The sequence below is a fragment of the Lepidochelys kempii genome, chromosome 11, assembly GCF_965140265.1.
Source record: "Lepidochelys kempii isolate rLepKem1 chromosome 11, rLepKem1.hap2, whole genome shotgun sequence".
Taxonomy (NCBI): domain Eukaryota; kingdom Metazoa; phylum Chordata; order Testudines; family Cheloniidae; genus Lepidochelys; species Lepidochelys kempii.
In genome coordinates, this window is record NC_133266.1 from 43,987,706 (window position 1) to 44,003,967 (window position 16,262).

Sequence of the window (16,262 nt, forward strand, 5' to 3'; positions counted from 1 at the left end):
GGGATATAGCCATTATTGTATTTGCACAGTAACATTTCTAAAAAAACCTTTAATATACATTCCAACAGCACAGCTAACTTTACACTGAACCAATTAGTCTAATTTGCATCTTCATCTGGCTCTGCAGCATATAAATGACCCCAACCTACGTATAACCTCTGAATTTTACTCAGGGTCACATTAATATCTGTGCTAGGTATTAAAAAAAAAATAATTGATTGAGAGGGAGCAGTTATACTGTTACCAAAAATAAGCTTATTTTAAACCTTTATTATGAGGCCCACTTATTAACATTTCCATACTATGGCTCTGATGCATCAAATTGTCATTTTTGTGTTAATTGTTATAAAGTGAACGTAAGACAATATGCAGACATAAAAACATGTATTTAATCACTGTTTTGGTTTATCGGTGCTAGGGCTACAATAAAATGTCTGTTACAAAATCTGAGCAAATATTTTAGAAAGAATTCAAAATGGCTGGAGACTATAAACAGAAGAGCTTCATAAAAAAAACAAAACTGTTCATCTCCAAAAGCTGTTCATAACTACACCACCATTTTTCTCCACATTTGCCGACAGATTTCTCAGTTATCCAAATAACTTTATAAACCAAATTCACAGCCCTAGTTAGGGCTTCAGACAGTTGCGTGCTTGGAAAGGGCTTTGTTTAAAACATGTACTCTTGGGTCACAAGGATACAAGCTGAAAGTAAAACAGTGCACTCCTTTGCAGAATGCATACTTTCCTCTTGTTCTAATATTTTTTCATTTGACTTTTCTCTTTATAAAAATTCTAAAGCTTAATTTTAAAAAAATCCAGAGTTAAGGTGTTCACTGCACATGCTTTACTAGTAGATTGTGTACAGCAGGAATCGGCAACCTTTGGCACACGGCCAGTCAGGGAAATCCGCTGGCAGGCCGGGACTGTTTGTTTACCCGCAGCATCCGCAGGTTTGGCCGATCGCAGCTCCCACTGCCTGTGGTTCACCGTCCCAGGCTGATGGGGCTGTGGGAAGTGGCGGCCAGCACATCCTTCGGCCCGTACCACTTCCCGCAGCCCCATTGGCCTGGGACGGCGAACCGTAGCCAGTGGGAGCTGCGATCGGCCGAACTTGCAGATGCTGCAGGTAAACAAACCATCCCGGCTCACCAGCGGATTTCCCTGACGGACCGTGTGCCAAAGGTTGCCGATCCCTGGTGTACAGTAACCTACTATTCTCAGGACTTCAGCAATACCTAAGTTTATGGTTAGTAAACATATTACCAACAATTAAGGAGTGACTGTTGCTACCATTTCTTTTTCCTGTCCAAACTCCAACTCTAAGTATAAAAAGATTAAAACACATTGAGTACTTTAACTCCAAATTCCTTTGCTCATTTTATCTTCAGATGAGGCTTTCATGTTTTAATGTAGTTATATGTTTATATATCACCGATAGTTCTATTGGCTACATTTCTTATTGGTTGATTTAATTGCTTAGCCTTATTACACATTTGTTTCACTAAGCTAGTAGGTAGATTACTGCTGATCAGTATTAAATTTCTACTGTAAATCAGTCCGCTTTTGAAAATGCCAAGTTTACAATTTCATGTTTTCAACTACTCTTACCTGACGTTTTGCTTTCAGTAAAAAGGTTGCATAAGCAGTAGATGGACTTTTTCCAAAACCTGTTAAACTAGATTACTACAAAGAAAAAGAATCTGTACAATTCGTTGTGACTTTCCATTTACCTAAATTTGCTCTTTGTCAAACTTTAAAGATTGTGTATACAGGATGTGGCAGAGAAAGTTATCAAAAAAAGAAATAGATTTTTAAAACAAAATGTTTCTGTTTTTTTAAGAACCTGTTGAAGTAAAGAAATACATTATTTAGGGTTGGAAAGTGAAGCTTTTTGAGTCCAAAACAAACTTTAAGTAGGTGATTAACCTGGTGACTTTGGAGGACTTTTTGCTGGTTGCAATTCAAACACAGCAGCAAGGGATTAATATTTAATTCATGCCAACAGGGTTACTGTTGAGACTTGTGCTCCACTAAGCCTCAGTCAATACAATTATTGTAAATACACCACACCTTCACAAGCTGGCACATTTATACTCAGTGGTTTAACAATACTAAACTTATCTTTGCATCATTTCAAAGAGAAAGGGAAAAAAAGCAAATGTGGCAGATACAAAAGCAAATTAAAACCCTACCTTCACCCAGCCCAAAGTCATTTTTACATAACTAAACCTTTCCTGACACCCCTAGTTTCTTTGGTTTAATATACAGATGCAGAAAGATGTGTGAATGTTTGTTAATAAATAACACTGATTAGAAACTGCATTGTATGGTACCATTCTATAGTCAAGACAGGCAACAATCTTGCTACAGAGTAGTTAAAATGAAATATCTTTATTCCCTTCCTTTCCATTAAAAAAAATTGCACAGCTCTGACGTTATAATAAGAAAATGCATATTTCCTTCTTATGTATGTCAGTTTACCATGTTTCTGTATCCACAGACTAGCGTTGTTTTATTAAGACAGTCTCGTATCAATACTTTTTTGATGCTTTTGAGAAGCTTCTACAGCTTCTTGTTGAAGGACCAAAGTTAATATTAAGTTTGGTAATTATCAATAGAACAATGGTATAATTCAGAAGTAGATAAATGAAATGTCATGTGTTCATTAGCTGCTGCAAAATCCTACCTCAACGTGGCGCAGCAGTTACCCTGGCTTGTCTGACAGCGAGGATAGAGGAGTGTATTCTTCAGTAGGTTCAACCATGCTATTAAGGCAGAGGTGGACAAACTACGGCCCACAGGCCACATCTGGCCTGCGGGACCGTCCTGCCCGGCCCCTGAGCTCCTGGCCCAGGAGGCTGTCCCTTGTCCCCCACAGCCACGCGGCGCAATACTCTGAACGGCGGGGCTGCAGAGCCCAGCCTGACCCAGTGCTCAGCACGGCATGGCTGCCTGTCCTGGTGCAGCCGCACTGCCAGCCACCAGTGCTCCAGGCAGCGTGGTAAGGGGGCAGGGAGCAGTGCGGGGGGGTTGTGGGTGGGGTGGGATAGAGGACAGGGGAGTTTGGGGGGTGGAGGGTGTGGAGGGTCCGGGGGCAGTCAGGGGACCAAGAGCAGGAGGGGTGGATGGGGCAGGAGTCCTGGGGGGGGGGGCGCGTCAGGGGGCAAGAAGCAGAGGCTTGTCCATGCCTGGCTGTTTGGGGAGGCACAGCCACCCCTACCGACTCTCTATACAATTTCAGAAACCCGATGCAGCCATCAGGCCAAAAAGTTTGCCTGCCCCTGTATTAAGGTGTCAGACTTCCAACCCAGGGAGAGGACAGCTGTCCTCTGTCTTGAGGCTGGGTGCTATGTAAGTTGAGGAGGTAAATGCACCACTAACAGCATAGCCAGCGGGTGGATGAAAAAATGGCTAAAACAGCATGAATAAATGGGCCCCAACTCCCCGTGCACGCCTCAATCTGTTCTATGACGTTGGTGGGGAGTTCAGTCGATGAGAGGCTGTTAAGAATCTCAGGGGCCAGAAAAAGGACTGCCCTCTATAACTGCAGGATACTGACGAGAGACGATTCGATCAACCATCAAATGGAGGAGAAGGCAAGGACAGCTTGGGACGGACATCTTTGGTCTCTGTGAAACACGGCGAAGAAAGGAGATGGAAGTTAAGTAGAGACACAAAAACACCATCATGTTGGGAAAAGGAGAAGCCATGAGAACCGTTGGAGGAATCTGCCTCATCATCAACAAGGAATGGTTTTCATAAGTCATCTCCTGCAAGTTCAAGTCATCGTGCATCGAGTGCTACACCTCCAACTGAACAAGAACAGCATCTTCAAGATTATTCAGCTCTATGCTCCCACAAGCAAAGATGCCAATATGGAGGAAATCTATCAAGAGTTCGAGGAAACCCTCGCTCAAAAATCCACATATACGACCATGATGGGAAGATTTCAATGCCGGAGTTGGAAGCAGGAAAGAAAGTGAAAAGTTCATTGGAAGGTATGGCATTGGCAAACGAAATCCATGAGGAGAGTGACTGGCAACTCTGGTGGAGACAAAAGAAATGTTCACTGGTAACACTTGGTTTAAGAAGAAGGTTGAGAGGAGGTGGACATGGATTGTGCCCAATGCGAAGAACAAGAATGAGATTGACTATATTTTGATTGGTAAGTGGTGCATTGTACAAGACATCTTAGTAGTACCATCATTTAACACCGGTAGTGACCATCGCTTGCTCAGAGCACGGCTCAACTTCAACAAAAAGGTGAAGAAGCAAGTGCTACAGATGGCAAATCAGAGACAGCGGCCAAAAATATTTGACGAGGCAATCTTGAAAGCAAACATTTCCAAGGAAGACTGGAGTCTTATAGATAACTGTGATGACGATTATAAAGTCACTAATAAATTGAGGCAATGTGTGAAATTAACCAAGGAAGAAAGACTGAAAAGAGTGACGGGAAGGATCTCGGAGGAAACTAGGAACTTGCTAGAGAAGCGGAGAAATATGAAGCAAAATGATGGTGACAAACTTGAGTACCCCATCCTCTGCAAGTTGATAAGAAGAAGACTAAAGGAGGACTTTGAGAAGTACAGAAATGAAAGGCTCTAAAAGATGGCTGAAGATCACAGAAGCCTCAAAAAATGCAAAAGGGAACTGACACTGTACAGGTCAACAATAATGACACTGAAGAACAAGGATGGAAAACCAGTAATTGACAGAACAGGGATGGAAGCGGTCTTCAAACATTTCTACATTTATCTGAGACACAAACAGTTCAATGTCCCAGTACCAACACTTCAACAGACCAATGAGCACGTACGCCCAGTCCTTGTCAGCGAAGTTTGACATGCAGTTCACCAAATGAAGGAAGGAAAAGCCCCAGGTAAAGATGGACTGACAATCAAAATTATAAGAGCTGGAGGCTAAGACCTCTGGGAAACCTTTGCTCAGAGGTTTAGCCATTACTTGGAAATGCAGAAGATACCATCTAGCTGGAAGGAATCCAATACCATTCTGCTGTACAAGGGCGACTGTGAAGATCTAAAGAACTATCGTCCAATATGTCTACTCTCACATGTCTACAAGCTGTTCACCAAAATAATAATAAAATGACTCTCACAGAGTCTGGATGAGCAGCAGCCGAGAGAGCAGGCAGGCTTTCGAAGGAATTTCAGCACAATGGACCATATTTTCCACTATAAACCAGCTATTGGTATGCTAAAGGGAATACAAATTCCCTTTACATATTGCCTTAGTCAATTATGGAAAAGCATTCGACAGCATAGAGATCAATGCAGTGTTGAAAGCTCAAGCAGGGTATCAACCCAAACTATTTCAAATTATTAAATGAAGCACATTTTGACTGCACTACAGATATAACTTCATTTGATACTCCCCTTCACATCCCAGTTAAGAAAGGTGTGAAACAAGGAGACACAGTTTCACCAAAACTCTTCCTTGAAATGGTAATGAGGTGGATGAATTGGAAGGGTGAAATCAACATCAACGGAGAGCAGTTAAACCATCTCAAATTCACAGATGATAGTGTGTTGATCGCTGAAAATACTATCAAACTACAGAAAATGCTGCGAGAACTAAACACAAAAAGCAGCCAAGTCAGACTGAAAATTAACCACTTCAAAACGAAATTTAGGCAGTCTGATTCCTTGCCAAAAGTCAGAACAACAATCAAGGGAGAACAAATAGAAGAAGTTGAGCAATATGTCCATTTGGGCCAAGAAATTAACCTGCCACACGATCAGGAAGGTGAACTCTCGCGAAGAAAGAAAGCAGGTTGGTGCGCATTCATTTCTATCAAGGATGTCCTCCAAGGGGGAAAAAAAGAAAAAAAAGAAAAAAAAAAACAAAGCAACATGCGCAAGCCTCTTCAACTCAACAGTACTGCCAGCAATGTTGTACAGCAGCGAAACATGGGCGCTGACAAAGACAAAGGAGCAGTAACGGTCTGTCACAGAGAGGGCGATGGAAAAAAGAATTCTGGGAATTTCAGTCTGTGACTGAGTCCCCAGTGAAGTGATCAGACAGAGTGGAGTGCAGGATGTCATCATTGAGAGCAGGCATAGTAAACTACAATGGGCCGGGCATATAGCGAGGCTCATTGACAATTGATGGACTGCAGCTGTCACCGAGTGGTACCCACGGGAACTGAACGACGGCTCAGCCGATCTCCAAAGAGATGGGAAGAATTTATTGTGAAAAGACATGGCCGCATATGGAGACTGAAGGCCAGGATATGAGAAGAATGGAAGATGTGTTGTGATCGGTGCAATCTATATGAAGGCTGAAGGACCGATAGATCAAGGTGTCGATTAGAATTTTCTTCTTCCACTTCTAGTGTTTCTCAAACCAGGTAGTCCTATCTATTCCACAGAGGTTCCATGGAATTTAAGAAAATTAATACCCTTCCCCGCCCTGGCTTACTAAATTGATTTTGATCAGGACCACAATGGCAGCACTATCTTCCGAACAGTAAATACTCTGTTTTTGGTGAGTTCTAAAGGGAAATGACCCAACAGAAAAGAACAGAACAGATTTTGGGTATGGGAAATGGTACAGTTTGTAAGTATTTTATTTTGATCAGTCATTCATTTTCGGTTACATATTTTGGCATTTATGGTTGAGCAAGGAATATTCCATTGTTGATTGAGAGCCAATGTAAACTTTCCCCCTTTTTCAGAAAAGGTGGGGATAAGGAGCCAGAGTTATTTTTCCCCCTGAAACATTGGTGGGAAATGTACACAAACCTCCCACACAGTACCATAAAAATGGCTGTAGTTCTTCCATGCCTGTGAGATAATCCAGCTGCTCCCTGCCTACACTGAATGTTTTCTTTTCCTCCCGGTTTGGTCTCTTGAAAACATTTTTCAAATTTTAGGCCAAACATCTCTAACTTTAGGTGCTAAACTTGAGTTCTTTAGGACTAGATTTTAAGAGGTGCTGGCACTCACACTTCTACTTATTTCAATTGTAATTGTAGATTCTCAGCAGGACACAGGATTAAGTGCACATTTTAGATATTTACAAAAAAAAATCCTCCCTATTTGAAATGGTGGCAGTTAGAGCTTTATCAACACTACAGCAAATTCTGGTATTTTACCACCATTATACCTAGACCCATACAAACAGTTAAATACATCAGAGACTCCTGGAGCCTTGTCTACACTACAGCTTCTACTGGTTTCACTGAAGGAGTGAGTTTTTGTTTGCTTTGTAAATTTTCTTAGTGTAGACAAGAGCTACGTCTCAAGTTGAGCACACTAAAATGGGGACACCCACAACTAATGGATGCTTTCTAAAGTTTGGGTACCAATTTTTTTTTTTTTTTTAAAGAGATTGTGTTTTCTTTCCTCCTCTACTCCTCTGTTAAATTTTGTCCTTATTCTTAGAGAGCTGGCTTTATTCAGATTTTAACACTTATCCTCACATGACATAGAGCTGCAAAATTCCACTGTCAAGGGATAACAGTGAGGCCCTTTTTCACTGACTCAAAAGTTCTCCGTTAGTGTGACAAATGGGGGTTCTGTCTGTACCACTTCTGAAACTGTATCATGAAATTACTGTCATGTATGATGAATCCCCTATGAGTTACCAGGGTTGTTTCATGTCTCTGCCAGGCCAGAGACTATGGTGAATGATCAGCACTCAATGATCATCTATTCAAAGTAAAACACTTTGAGACAATAGATTTGCTCTACCTGGGAGAAGAAGCTTCCTCCTCCTGTCTGAAAGGAGTGTGTTTTGGGCAGAATAAAAGAAGGAGAGGAGAAGTCTATAAAGGAGCTCACAGGGCAGAACACACAATCCTATAGACTCTCCCCCTCCCCACACACAAAGACAACCCCAACCAATCATACACCCCATATGGAACCCCCCCCTTCAGCAATACAACCCATGCATGAGCTTACCCTCCCTCTCACACACACACACACAGACATATATAACACTTGCACACAGAGAACAGGTGTCTCCTCTAGGCCTTTCTGCACCAGGCTGAGCTGAGTTGCAACAAGACCAGTGTCTGCCCATTTGGAACCAGCATGGGACTCCCTCCCCAACCCCACCTCCCTCGAACAGACAGTCGGGAGAATCTGTGGAAAGCTGCAGTAAAAAGGGCCCACACCCCAGCACCCGGCACATTGTTTTGGAGAGTAGTCACAAATACTGAACAATGACAATAGGACCCTGGGCTGATGAGAAGCCACTCCTCAGTCTCCCAGTGGGGGGAAAGGGAAGGATCAGCACATAACACCCCAAATGTCTATGTGCAGTCTCTGAAGCCCAGAGCTGCAGACACAAACATTCTGGAACAAAAAAACCCAGCACAAGAGAATGAGAGGAAATAGAACTGTCCCATTACTGTGAAGTTGGGGGAGGAGGGGAAGGCACAAAGAATGGGACAAATGGCTTCCCACACTAGGGAGCATCAGATCCAATACAGCCCCAAGATGGGGAATGGGACATGAAGCCTTTTCCCTCTAAGGGGCACCAGATTAGGGGCACAGCATCCAGCAAGCCAGTTCTTGGAGACAACAGCACCTGCTCAAGGATTTGCGGTGTTCTGCACATGATCTGCTCTGTGCCTCCTGGGCAGGGCCTGGATCCACCTCTGTACATAGCACCAGCATGGAGCCTCTCCATCTTTTCCTCCAAAACAACTGCCCCTGGGAATCTGGGTCAGTTTTTCCCCAAATCAAAGGCTTTAATCCTTTTCTTTTCTCTATTTAAAGAAAAATAAAATTGCCAGGAACTCAACACTCCTGTGCAACCCTACAATAATAAACCATTGAGTACAAGTAACCCTACAATAACAAACCAGTGTGGATAGCCTGCACAGCCCCAGCACTGCTGAGCAACCCCATAATCACAATGCAGCCCAGGCACGCCAAGGGAGGGGAAAGCATTGGATGGGAAAACACATTTATGTGATAAGTTCCTGCTCCCCTTTTGTTCCAAACAAATATGAAGGACAGAGTACACAGTGAGATGACAGGGGAATCAGAGCTGCCTGCCAGGAGCACCCACCCCATGGTAACAGGCTGGGCATGGCACTCATCTGCCTCTTCAGATGACAGGGAAGAGGCAGTTGGGAGGATGATGGTCAAGGAGTGGGTGACTGAAAGGGAAGCAAGGGGATGGCAAGGGCAGAAAAGGGTCAGAGGGGTAGAAGTGGTCTTTCTGGGATAAGAGAAGAAAGAAGTTGAGTGGCTCAGTTTGAGACAGCAAGTCCCCAGCTCCCTAGGGCCTTGCTCTGAGGGCCAGCACAGATGCAGGCTGTGGAGCTGGGGTAGAGCCACTTTGCACCAGATTATGACGACAGAGGCTGCTGCAGGGGCAAGGAAAGCAGAGGGGTGAAGGATCCTGCCTAACGAACACAGATAATCTCCCCAGGACTTTCAAGGGAGGGTGAGCTAGTGAGGGACATTGCATTTAGAATGTTTTATTGTTTTGGGTATGATCTATATTTTCCTGTGCTTTTCATAATTAAATATAAAGAGCATAAATACAAGACTGAACAAAATGAGTGTACAGACTGCTTCACAACTGCTGCATGCTGCTGAGTGTTAAATTATAAACCAGAAGCTTCACACCTTATGGGTGAAATTCTGGCAGAAGGGTGTGTTTAAATACTGGTGAGTCTGAAGGGCCAGTACTGTGTCCAGAGGAACACAGTAGCTGGATAGCAGGTTCTGACACTCGGAGGGGGGTGCCAGAGAAGGTCTGCACCTTGAGTATGCACCCAGGTACCCAGACATTGGGGCAGTGGCTGGACTCCATTTGGATTTCAGGAGCCTGAAACACTGTGGGGATCCAGAGCACAGAAGCTTGGACTCCCCTCATAGCGATCCTACTGGATGGCTAGGAAGGAATGCTCACTAGCATCTGTTGATGAATGTCATAAATGGCTGCAGGATATATATTTTTGTCTTCTCCTGAAGTCCCTCTCTTATATGTAAGGCCCTTCCAAATTCATGGCCATGAAAAGCATGTCATGGGCCATGAAATCTGGTCTTTTGTGTGCTTTTACCCAATACTATACAGATTTCATGGGGGAGACCAGCGTTTCTCAAATTGGGGATCCTGATCCAAAAGGGAGTTGCAAGGGGGTTATAAGGTTACTTTAGGGGGTCATGGTATTGCCACCCTTACATCGACGCTGCTTTCAGAACTGGGCGGCCAGACAGCATCAGCAGTTGGCTGGGCACCCAGCTCTGAAAGCAGCACACCATACCATACCATTCCACCCTTACTTCTGCACTGCTGCCTTAAGAGCTGGGTAGCCAGAGAGTGGCAGCTGCTGACTAAAGGCCCAGCTCTGCAGACAGCAGCGCAGAAGTAAGGGTGGCAATACCATACCACGCCATCCTTACTTCTACACTGTGCTGACGGTGGCGCTGTCTTCAGAGCTGGGCTCCCAGCCAGCAACTGCCTCTCTCCAGCTGCCCAGCTCTGAAGGCAGCGCTGCTGCCAGCAGCAGTGCAGAAGTAAAGGTAGCAGTACCACAACCCCCACATAATAACCTTGCAAAACCCTCCCCCCACTCCAACTCTTTTTCAGGTCAGGACCCCTACAATTATAACACTGTGAAATTTCAAATTTAAATAGCTGAAATAATTAAATTTACTATTTTTAAAATCCTATGACTGTGAAATTGACCAAAATGGACCACAAATTTGGTAGGGCCCTACTTATAGGAAGGTGATCTAGCATGAAGATATGAGACAGAAATACATTCATTTAGTTGGCAATTTAGTTAAAATCCAACAGTTTAACAAGTAATTTGCTTAGTAAAAACTTGGTAAACACTTTCTGTACTACAGATAGCATGACAGCAGATTCATATTCTTCAGGATACTTTGCCAGGGAAAAAAACCTAACAGATTCCCCTATGCAGATACTCTAATATTTTAGGAGACGATTTACCAGTTTTTACTATTGGTCTCACTCCAGTCTAAACTCTTAACTACATAGCTCTCCCTTCTTCACAACTTTAATCATATTGGGAAGATACTCATTTTCCACTCTTCCCATCAAGATGCTCAAAACTTACAAGTCAGTAACATTTCTTAAGTTCACTTGGATACCTTACAAAGCTACAAGAGGTATACACCACTATCTCTCCATTTAATTCAATGTTATCCGTCATCCAACAAGACCTTTAAATGGAGGCCCATCACAAATCTTACAATCTTCCTTTATCTTACCTTTCAGAAGTGAAGCACTTAACACTTATTTCATTGTACTCTTAGATTCATAGATACTAAGGTCAGAAGGGACCATTATGATAAACTAGTCTAACCTCCTGCACAACGCAGGCCACAGAATCTCACCCACCCACTCCTGTGAAAAACCTCACCTGTGTCTGAGCTATTGAAGTCCTCAAATCGTGGTTTAAAGACTTCAAGGAGCAGAGAATCCTCAAGCAAGTGACCCGTGCCCCATGCTACAGAGGAAGGCGAAAAACCTCCAGGGCCTCTTCCAATCTGCCCTGGAGGAAAATTCCTTCCCGACCCCAAATATGGTGATCAGCTAAACCCTGAGCATATGGGCAAGATTCACCAGCCAGATACCCAGGAAAGAATTTTCTATAGTAACTCAGATCCCACCCCATCTAACATCCTATCACAGGCCATTGGGCCCATTTACCATGAATATTTAAAGATCAATTAATTACCAGAATCATGTTATCCCATCATACCATCCCCTCCATAAACTTATCGAGTTTAATCTTAAAGCCAGATAGGTCTTTTGCCCCCACTGCTTTCCTTGGAAGGCTATTCCAAAACTTCACTCCTCTGATGGTTAGAAACCTTCGTCTAATTTCAAGTCTAAACTTCCTGGTGGCCAGTTTATATCCATTTGTTCTTGTGTCCACATTGGTACTGAGCTTAAATAATTCCTCTCCGGTATTTATCCCTCTGACATATTTATAGAGAGCAATCATATCTCCCCTCAACCTTCTTTTAGTTAGGCTAAACAAGCCAAGCTCCTTGAGTCTCCTTTCATAAAAGACAGGTTTTCCATTCCTCAGATCATCCTAGTAGCGCATATCTACAGTAAGCATATTCAATCACCTGTTAGTGTTTAATAGAAAAAAAAAAGCCATTTTCACCTTCCTACACACAAGTAAAATTTACCCCAAGAACCATGCAGAGAGGGCTACTGTCATTCCCTCTCTTGGGGTTTGTATCAAAAGAAAGCAACTTAAAATTTTATTTGGGGCTCCATCCTGGTCCCATTCCCTCCTGGGTCTCTCACATTCACTTTTTAGACCTATGTCAGGCCCTTTATGGAGCAGGGGGATTGCTGGCTGCTTGGACATCTGCCCTGTCCCTCCCCAAACAAGTGGGCATATTGCTTTGAGGGCCCACACCTCAGGTTCTGCTGACTCACAGAAATCAAGAGGTTAAACTAACTGTGTTTTAATATACCTTCCCCATCCCTTGTTATAAATTTAAATATTTTATAGAAGATTAGAATTTTCCATGTAATAAATTTAAGCATTAGTTTTATTACACCATAAAATATGACAATGTATTAGAATAGCTAAACAAAGAGTGGGTGTTCAGGAAGAGAGGATTTGTGGCTCTGCAGACCAGCTCGGGAAAGGTATTACATGTTTAAGGGGCTGCATGGAACAAAGGATGAAGACACTTATATAAGTGGGCAAGAAGGCAATGAAAGCTAGCATTACTGACAGAGCAAAGAAGATAAAAGAGTAGATAAGTAGGGGGAGGCATAGCCCTGGTCTACACTACAAACTTACGTCGATATAACTGTTGCTCAGGGTTATGGAAAATCCACTCCTGGAGCAACATAGTTACACCAATTTAATCCTGATGTAGACAGCGTTGTGTTGACCAGAGAGCTTCTCCTGTCAACACAGCTACCTCCTCTTGGGGAGGTAGAGTCCTACGCCAATGGGACAAGCTCTCCCATTGGCATAGGTAGGTGTGCCACTGCAGTGCTGTAAGTGTAGACAAGCCCTATAGTTGCTAAAGGCCTTAAAGATGAGAACAAAAAAAAAACTTGAATTTGATGCAGTACAGAAGGTGGTACCAGGAGGCATTCAGAGGGGGCCTGACAGTCAAAATAAGCCAAGAAATTGACCTTAGTAGCAACATTTTGCAAGGAATTGATAGGTATCAACCAAGAACGAGGCCAGACACAAGGCAGTTGTAGTAGCGAAGTTAAGAGATGATGAAGGCCCAGGTGGAACTTTTAATGATATGAACAGAGAGAAAAGAAGCAGTGTTGGATAGAAGGAGACAGGTCAAGAGTGGGGAGGTAGATTTGTGTGATACTGGCATAAAGGTTTCAGAGTAGCAGCCGCGTTAGTCCATATCCGCAAAAAGAACAGGAGTACTTGTGGCACCTTAGAGGCTAACAAATTTATTAGAGCATAAGCTTTCGTGGGCTACAGCCCACTGCATCGGATGCATAGAATGGAACATATAGTAAGAAGATAGGTATATATATATATATACATACATACACACACAGAAGGCGGAAGTTGCCATACAAACTGTAAGAGTCTCTATTCTGTGGCAATTTTGCAACAGAAAAGCTTCAAAAACAGACTCCAATGAGAAACTGCTGAGCTTGAATTAATATGCAAACTAGATACTATTATCTTGGGTTTGAATAGGGACTGGGCGTGGCTGGGTCATTACACATATTGAATCTATTTCCCTATGTTAAGTATCCTCACACCTTCTTGTCAACTGTCTAAATGGGCCATCTTGATTATCACTACAAAAGTTTTTTTCTCCTGCTGATAATAGCTCATCTTCATTAATTAGCCTCTTACAGTTTGTATGGCAACTTCCACCTTCTCTGTGTATGTGTGTGTGCGTGTATATATCTCTTACTATATGTTCCATTCTATGAATCCGATGAAGTGGGCGGTAGCCCATGAAAGCTTATGCTCTAATAAATTTGTTAGTCTCTAAGGTGGCATAAAGGTGTAGCTGAAACTTTGTGAATGGATGCTATCCCCTAAAACAGTGGCTCTCAACCTTTCCAGACTACCGTACCCCTTTTAGGAGTCTTATTTGTCTTGCATACCCACAAGTTTCACCTCACTTAAAAAAGACTTGATTACAAAATCAGATATAAAAATACAGATGTGTCACAGCATACTATTACTGAAAAATTGCTTACTTTCTCATTTTTACATTATAAATCAATTGGAATATAAATCTTGTACTTACATTTCAGTGTTTTGTATATAGAGCAATATGAACAAGTAATTGTACAAAATTTTAGTTTGTACTGACTTCGTGCTTTTCATGTAGCCGGTTGTAAAACTAGGCAAATACTGTATCTAGATGAGTTGATGTACCAGCTGTAAGACCTCTGTGTACCCCCAGGAGGTACACATATCCCTGGTTGAGAACCACTGCCCTAAAGAAAGCGTGTAGGATACCTAGCGCCTGAGAAACATATATATGCTCACCACTGTGATATCTATATGTTTGTACAAGCACAGTTCACGTGACCAAGATTAGAATGAACCTAAACACAGGACATAAAATTTAGAATACACACTTTTTACTCCTGAATTTATTCCACATATTTCCCTATAAACAAGAGGGGAAAAAATGAACACAAGACATCTGTAAACGGAAACTGGAGAATAAATTGGTTTACTTTTCAACTATTCTCTCCACCCTTTAAAAACTAGTTTTCCATAAAGGAGTGAAATAACTTCGATTAATTTTTTCTGCATTTAGACAATTGATACATTTGGTAGCACAAGATCATGAAACAGAATGTCATTTTATGCCCCTGAAGAAACTTGTTATGGAGTGAAACTACTCAACTCTACATTTATTTTATGCACAAACATCAGATAAAGAAGCTAGCATAAAATAGTTGAAAGACAATTTTTAATATTTAAAACTCATATTCAGATAACACAACAGAGATTATACCCACCACCCTTTAAATTAGCTAAGGCAACACAGAACTATATATGCTGGTTTACACATTTTGAAGCTGCACTTGAAAGGCTAGTTCCAAAAACATAACAGCCCTGGGGAACTAAATGATTGTGCAACAGCTCCAACTTGTTCCTGGCTCAGCGCACTAAAGATCGCACGCTAAGGGCCCATTTAGGGAAATTGTGACAGACGACAATCAACTTTCAACTAAAGCCAAAAGCCACCCACACTAAGATAATTCACCTAAATAAGGAATAAGAGATGCAGGGCCTTCAAAATTCAAGTGCAGTGACATATGTTTTATATTTTATGCAGACTAAATATCACACAGATCCATGGAGTCTTGAGGGCCAAAAGGGTGCCAGAACAATTTGTGTAATGGAGATGTTGAGAGCTATTGAACCAAACTGTAAACCCTGTATATGATGGAAACGACTTCAAGCCAGTTCCAGCATCTCAGAAGGCCACTGCCCAGAATCAGCATTGCAATCTCTCTTACCCATACTAGCTATCCTGAATGTTACCAGGTACTAAAGTGATGTAGTTAAGATTTTCAAGGCTGTAGTAAAATTTGGAAAGGAGTCAGCTGTTACAGTGCATGCTGGGGGAAGTGGGGACATAGTAAAAGAAATAATCTTTTAGATTTAGTTAAATCTGTTGCGGGTAAAGAGACTTTCTTTGAAAATAATGCTTGCTATGGCTTCTATCCCTTACAGCTAAAACTGAAAGCTTTGCAACCTATTTTCACTCACAGGGCATTTTGATCTCACCCTAGCTTCCTCAGTCAATAGATTTTTCAGATGCTCTTGATTTCCTGATCTACATCTCTGGGAGGTGAGGCTGACTAGAAGTGGGAGGGTGCGGAGGGTCCACTCTTGACCCTCCCACAGCTCCTTGCACTGAGAGACGGCCCCTGTATAAGATTTGTTGGCACCACAGGTGGCTGTTACTGGCGTTGCCTGACCCACATTTCAGGCCTCTTCCAAGGGGAAACATGGTGCAGATGGGGAAACTGAGTCACAAAAGGGTAAGTCCTAAGCTCTCACAAGATAAGAAGCAGCTGCTAGTTTTGGGCACCCACCGCCCTGACGCGCCAGTTTCCCAGGAGCACAGGGGACTCCGTGCCAGGCTACTCCCTTGGCCCAGAAGGTACCGTGCTCTGCCCGCCCGCCTTGCCCAGGACCCAGCGGGCACCAGCCTGCCCCCTAGCCGGCCCCAGTGACTCATCACGTTCCCGGAGCCGGGGGAAACCGGACAGGCCCTGTGTGCAGGGGCGGGGACGCCGCTCTTACACCAC

General features: G+C 42.9%; 2 protein-coding genes across 6 annotated transcripts in view; one reads left to right on the forward strand and one right to left on the reverse strand.

The window, feature by feature from the left end:
- Nucleotides 1-16,262, reverse strand: part of NFE2L2 (NFE2 like bZIP transcription factor 2) — a 44,434-nt gene that overhangs the window by 27,685 nt on the left and 487 nt on the right. The window contains exon 2 of one of the 3 annotated variants that reach the window (XM_073305983.1): nt 8,559-8,739. The exons of the other annotated variants lie outside the window; for them this stretch is intronic. Coding sequence (XP_073162084.1) covers nt 8,559-8,660 — 102 coding nt within the window. The 5' untranslated portion in view covers nt 8,661-8,739. The remainder of the gene's footprint in view (nt 1-8,558; nt 8,740-16,262) is intronic. 3 annotated transcript variants of the gene reach the window in all.
- Nucleotides 15,872-16,262, forward strand: part of AGPS (alkylglycerone phosphate synthase) — a 180,230-nt gene continuing 179,839 nt past the window's right edge. For all 3 annotated transcript variants that reach the window (XM_073305970.1, XM_073305969.1, XM_073305972.1), the window contains exon 1: nt 15,872-15,992. The gene's annotated coding sequence lies outside the window, so the exon portion shown is untranslated. The remainder of the gene's footprint in view (nt 15,993-16,262) is intronic.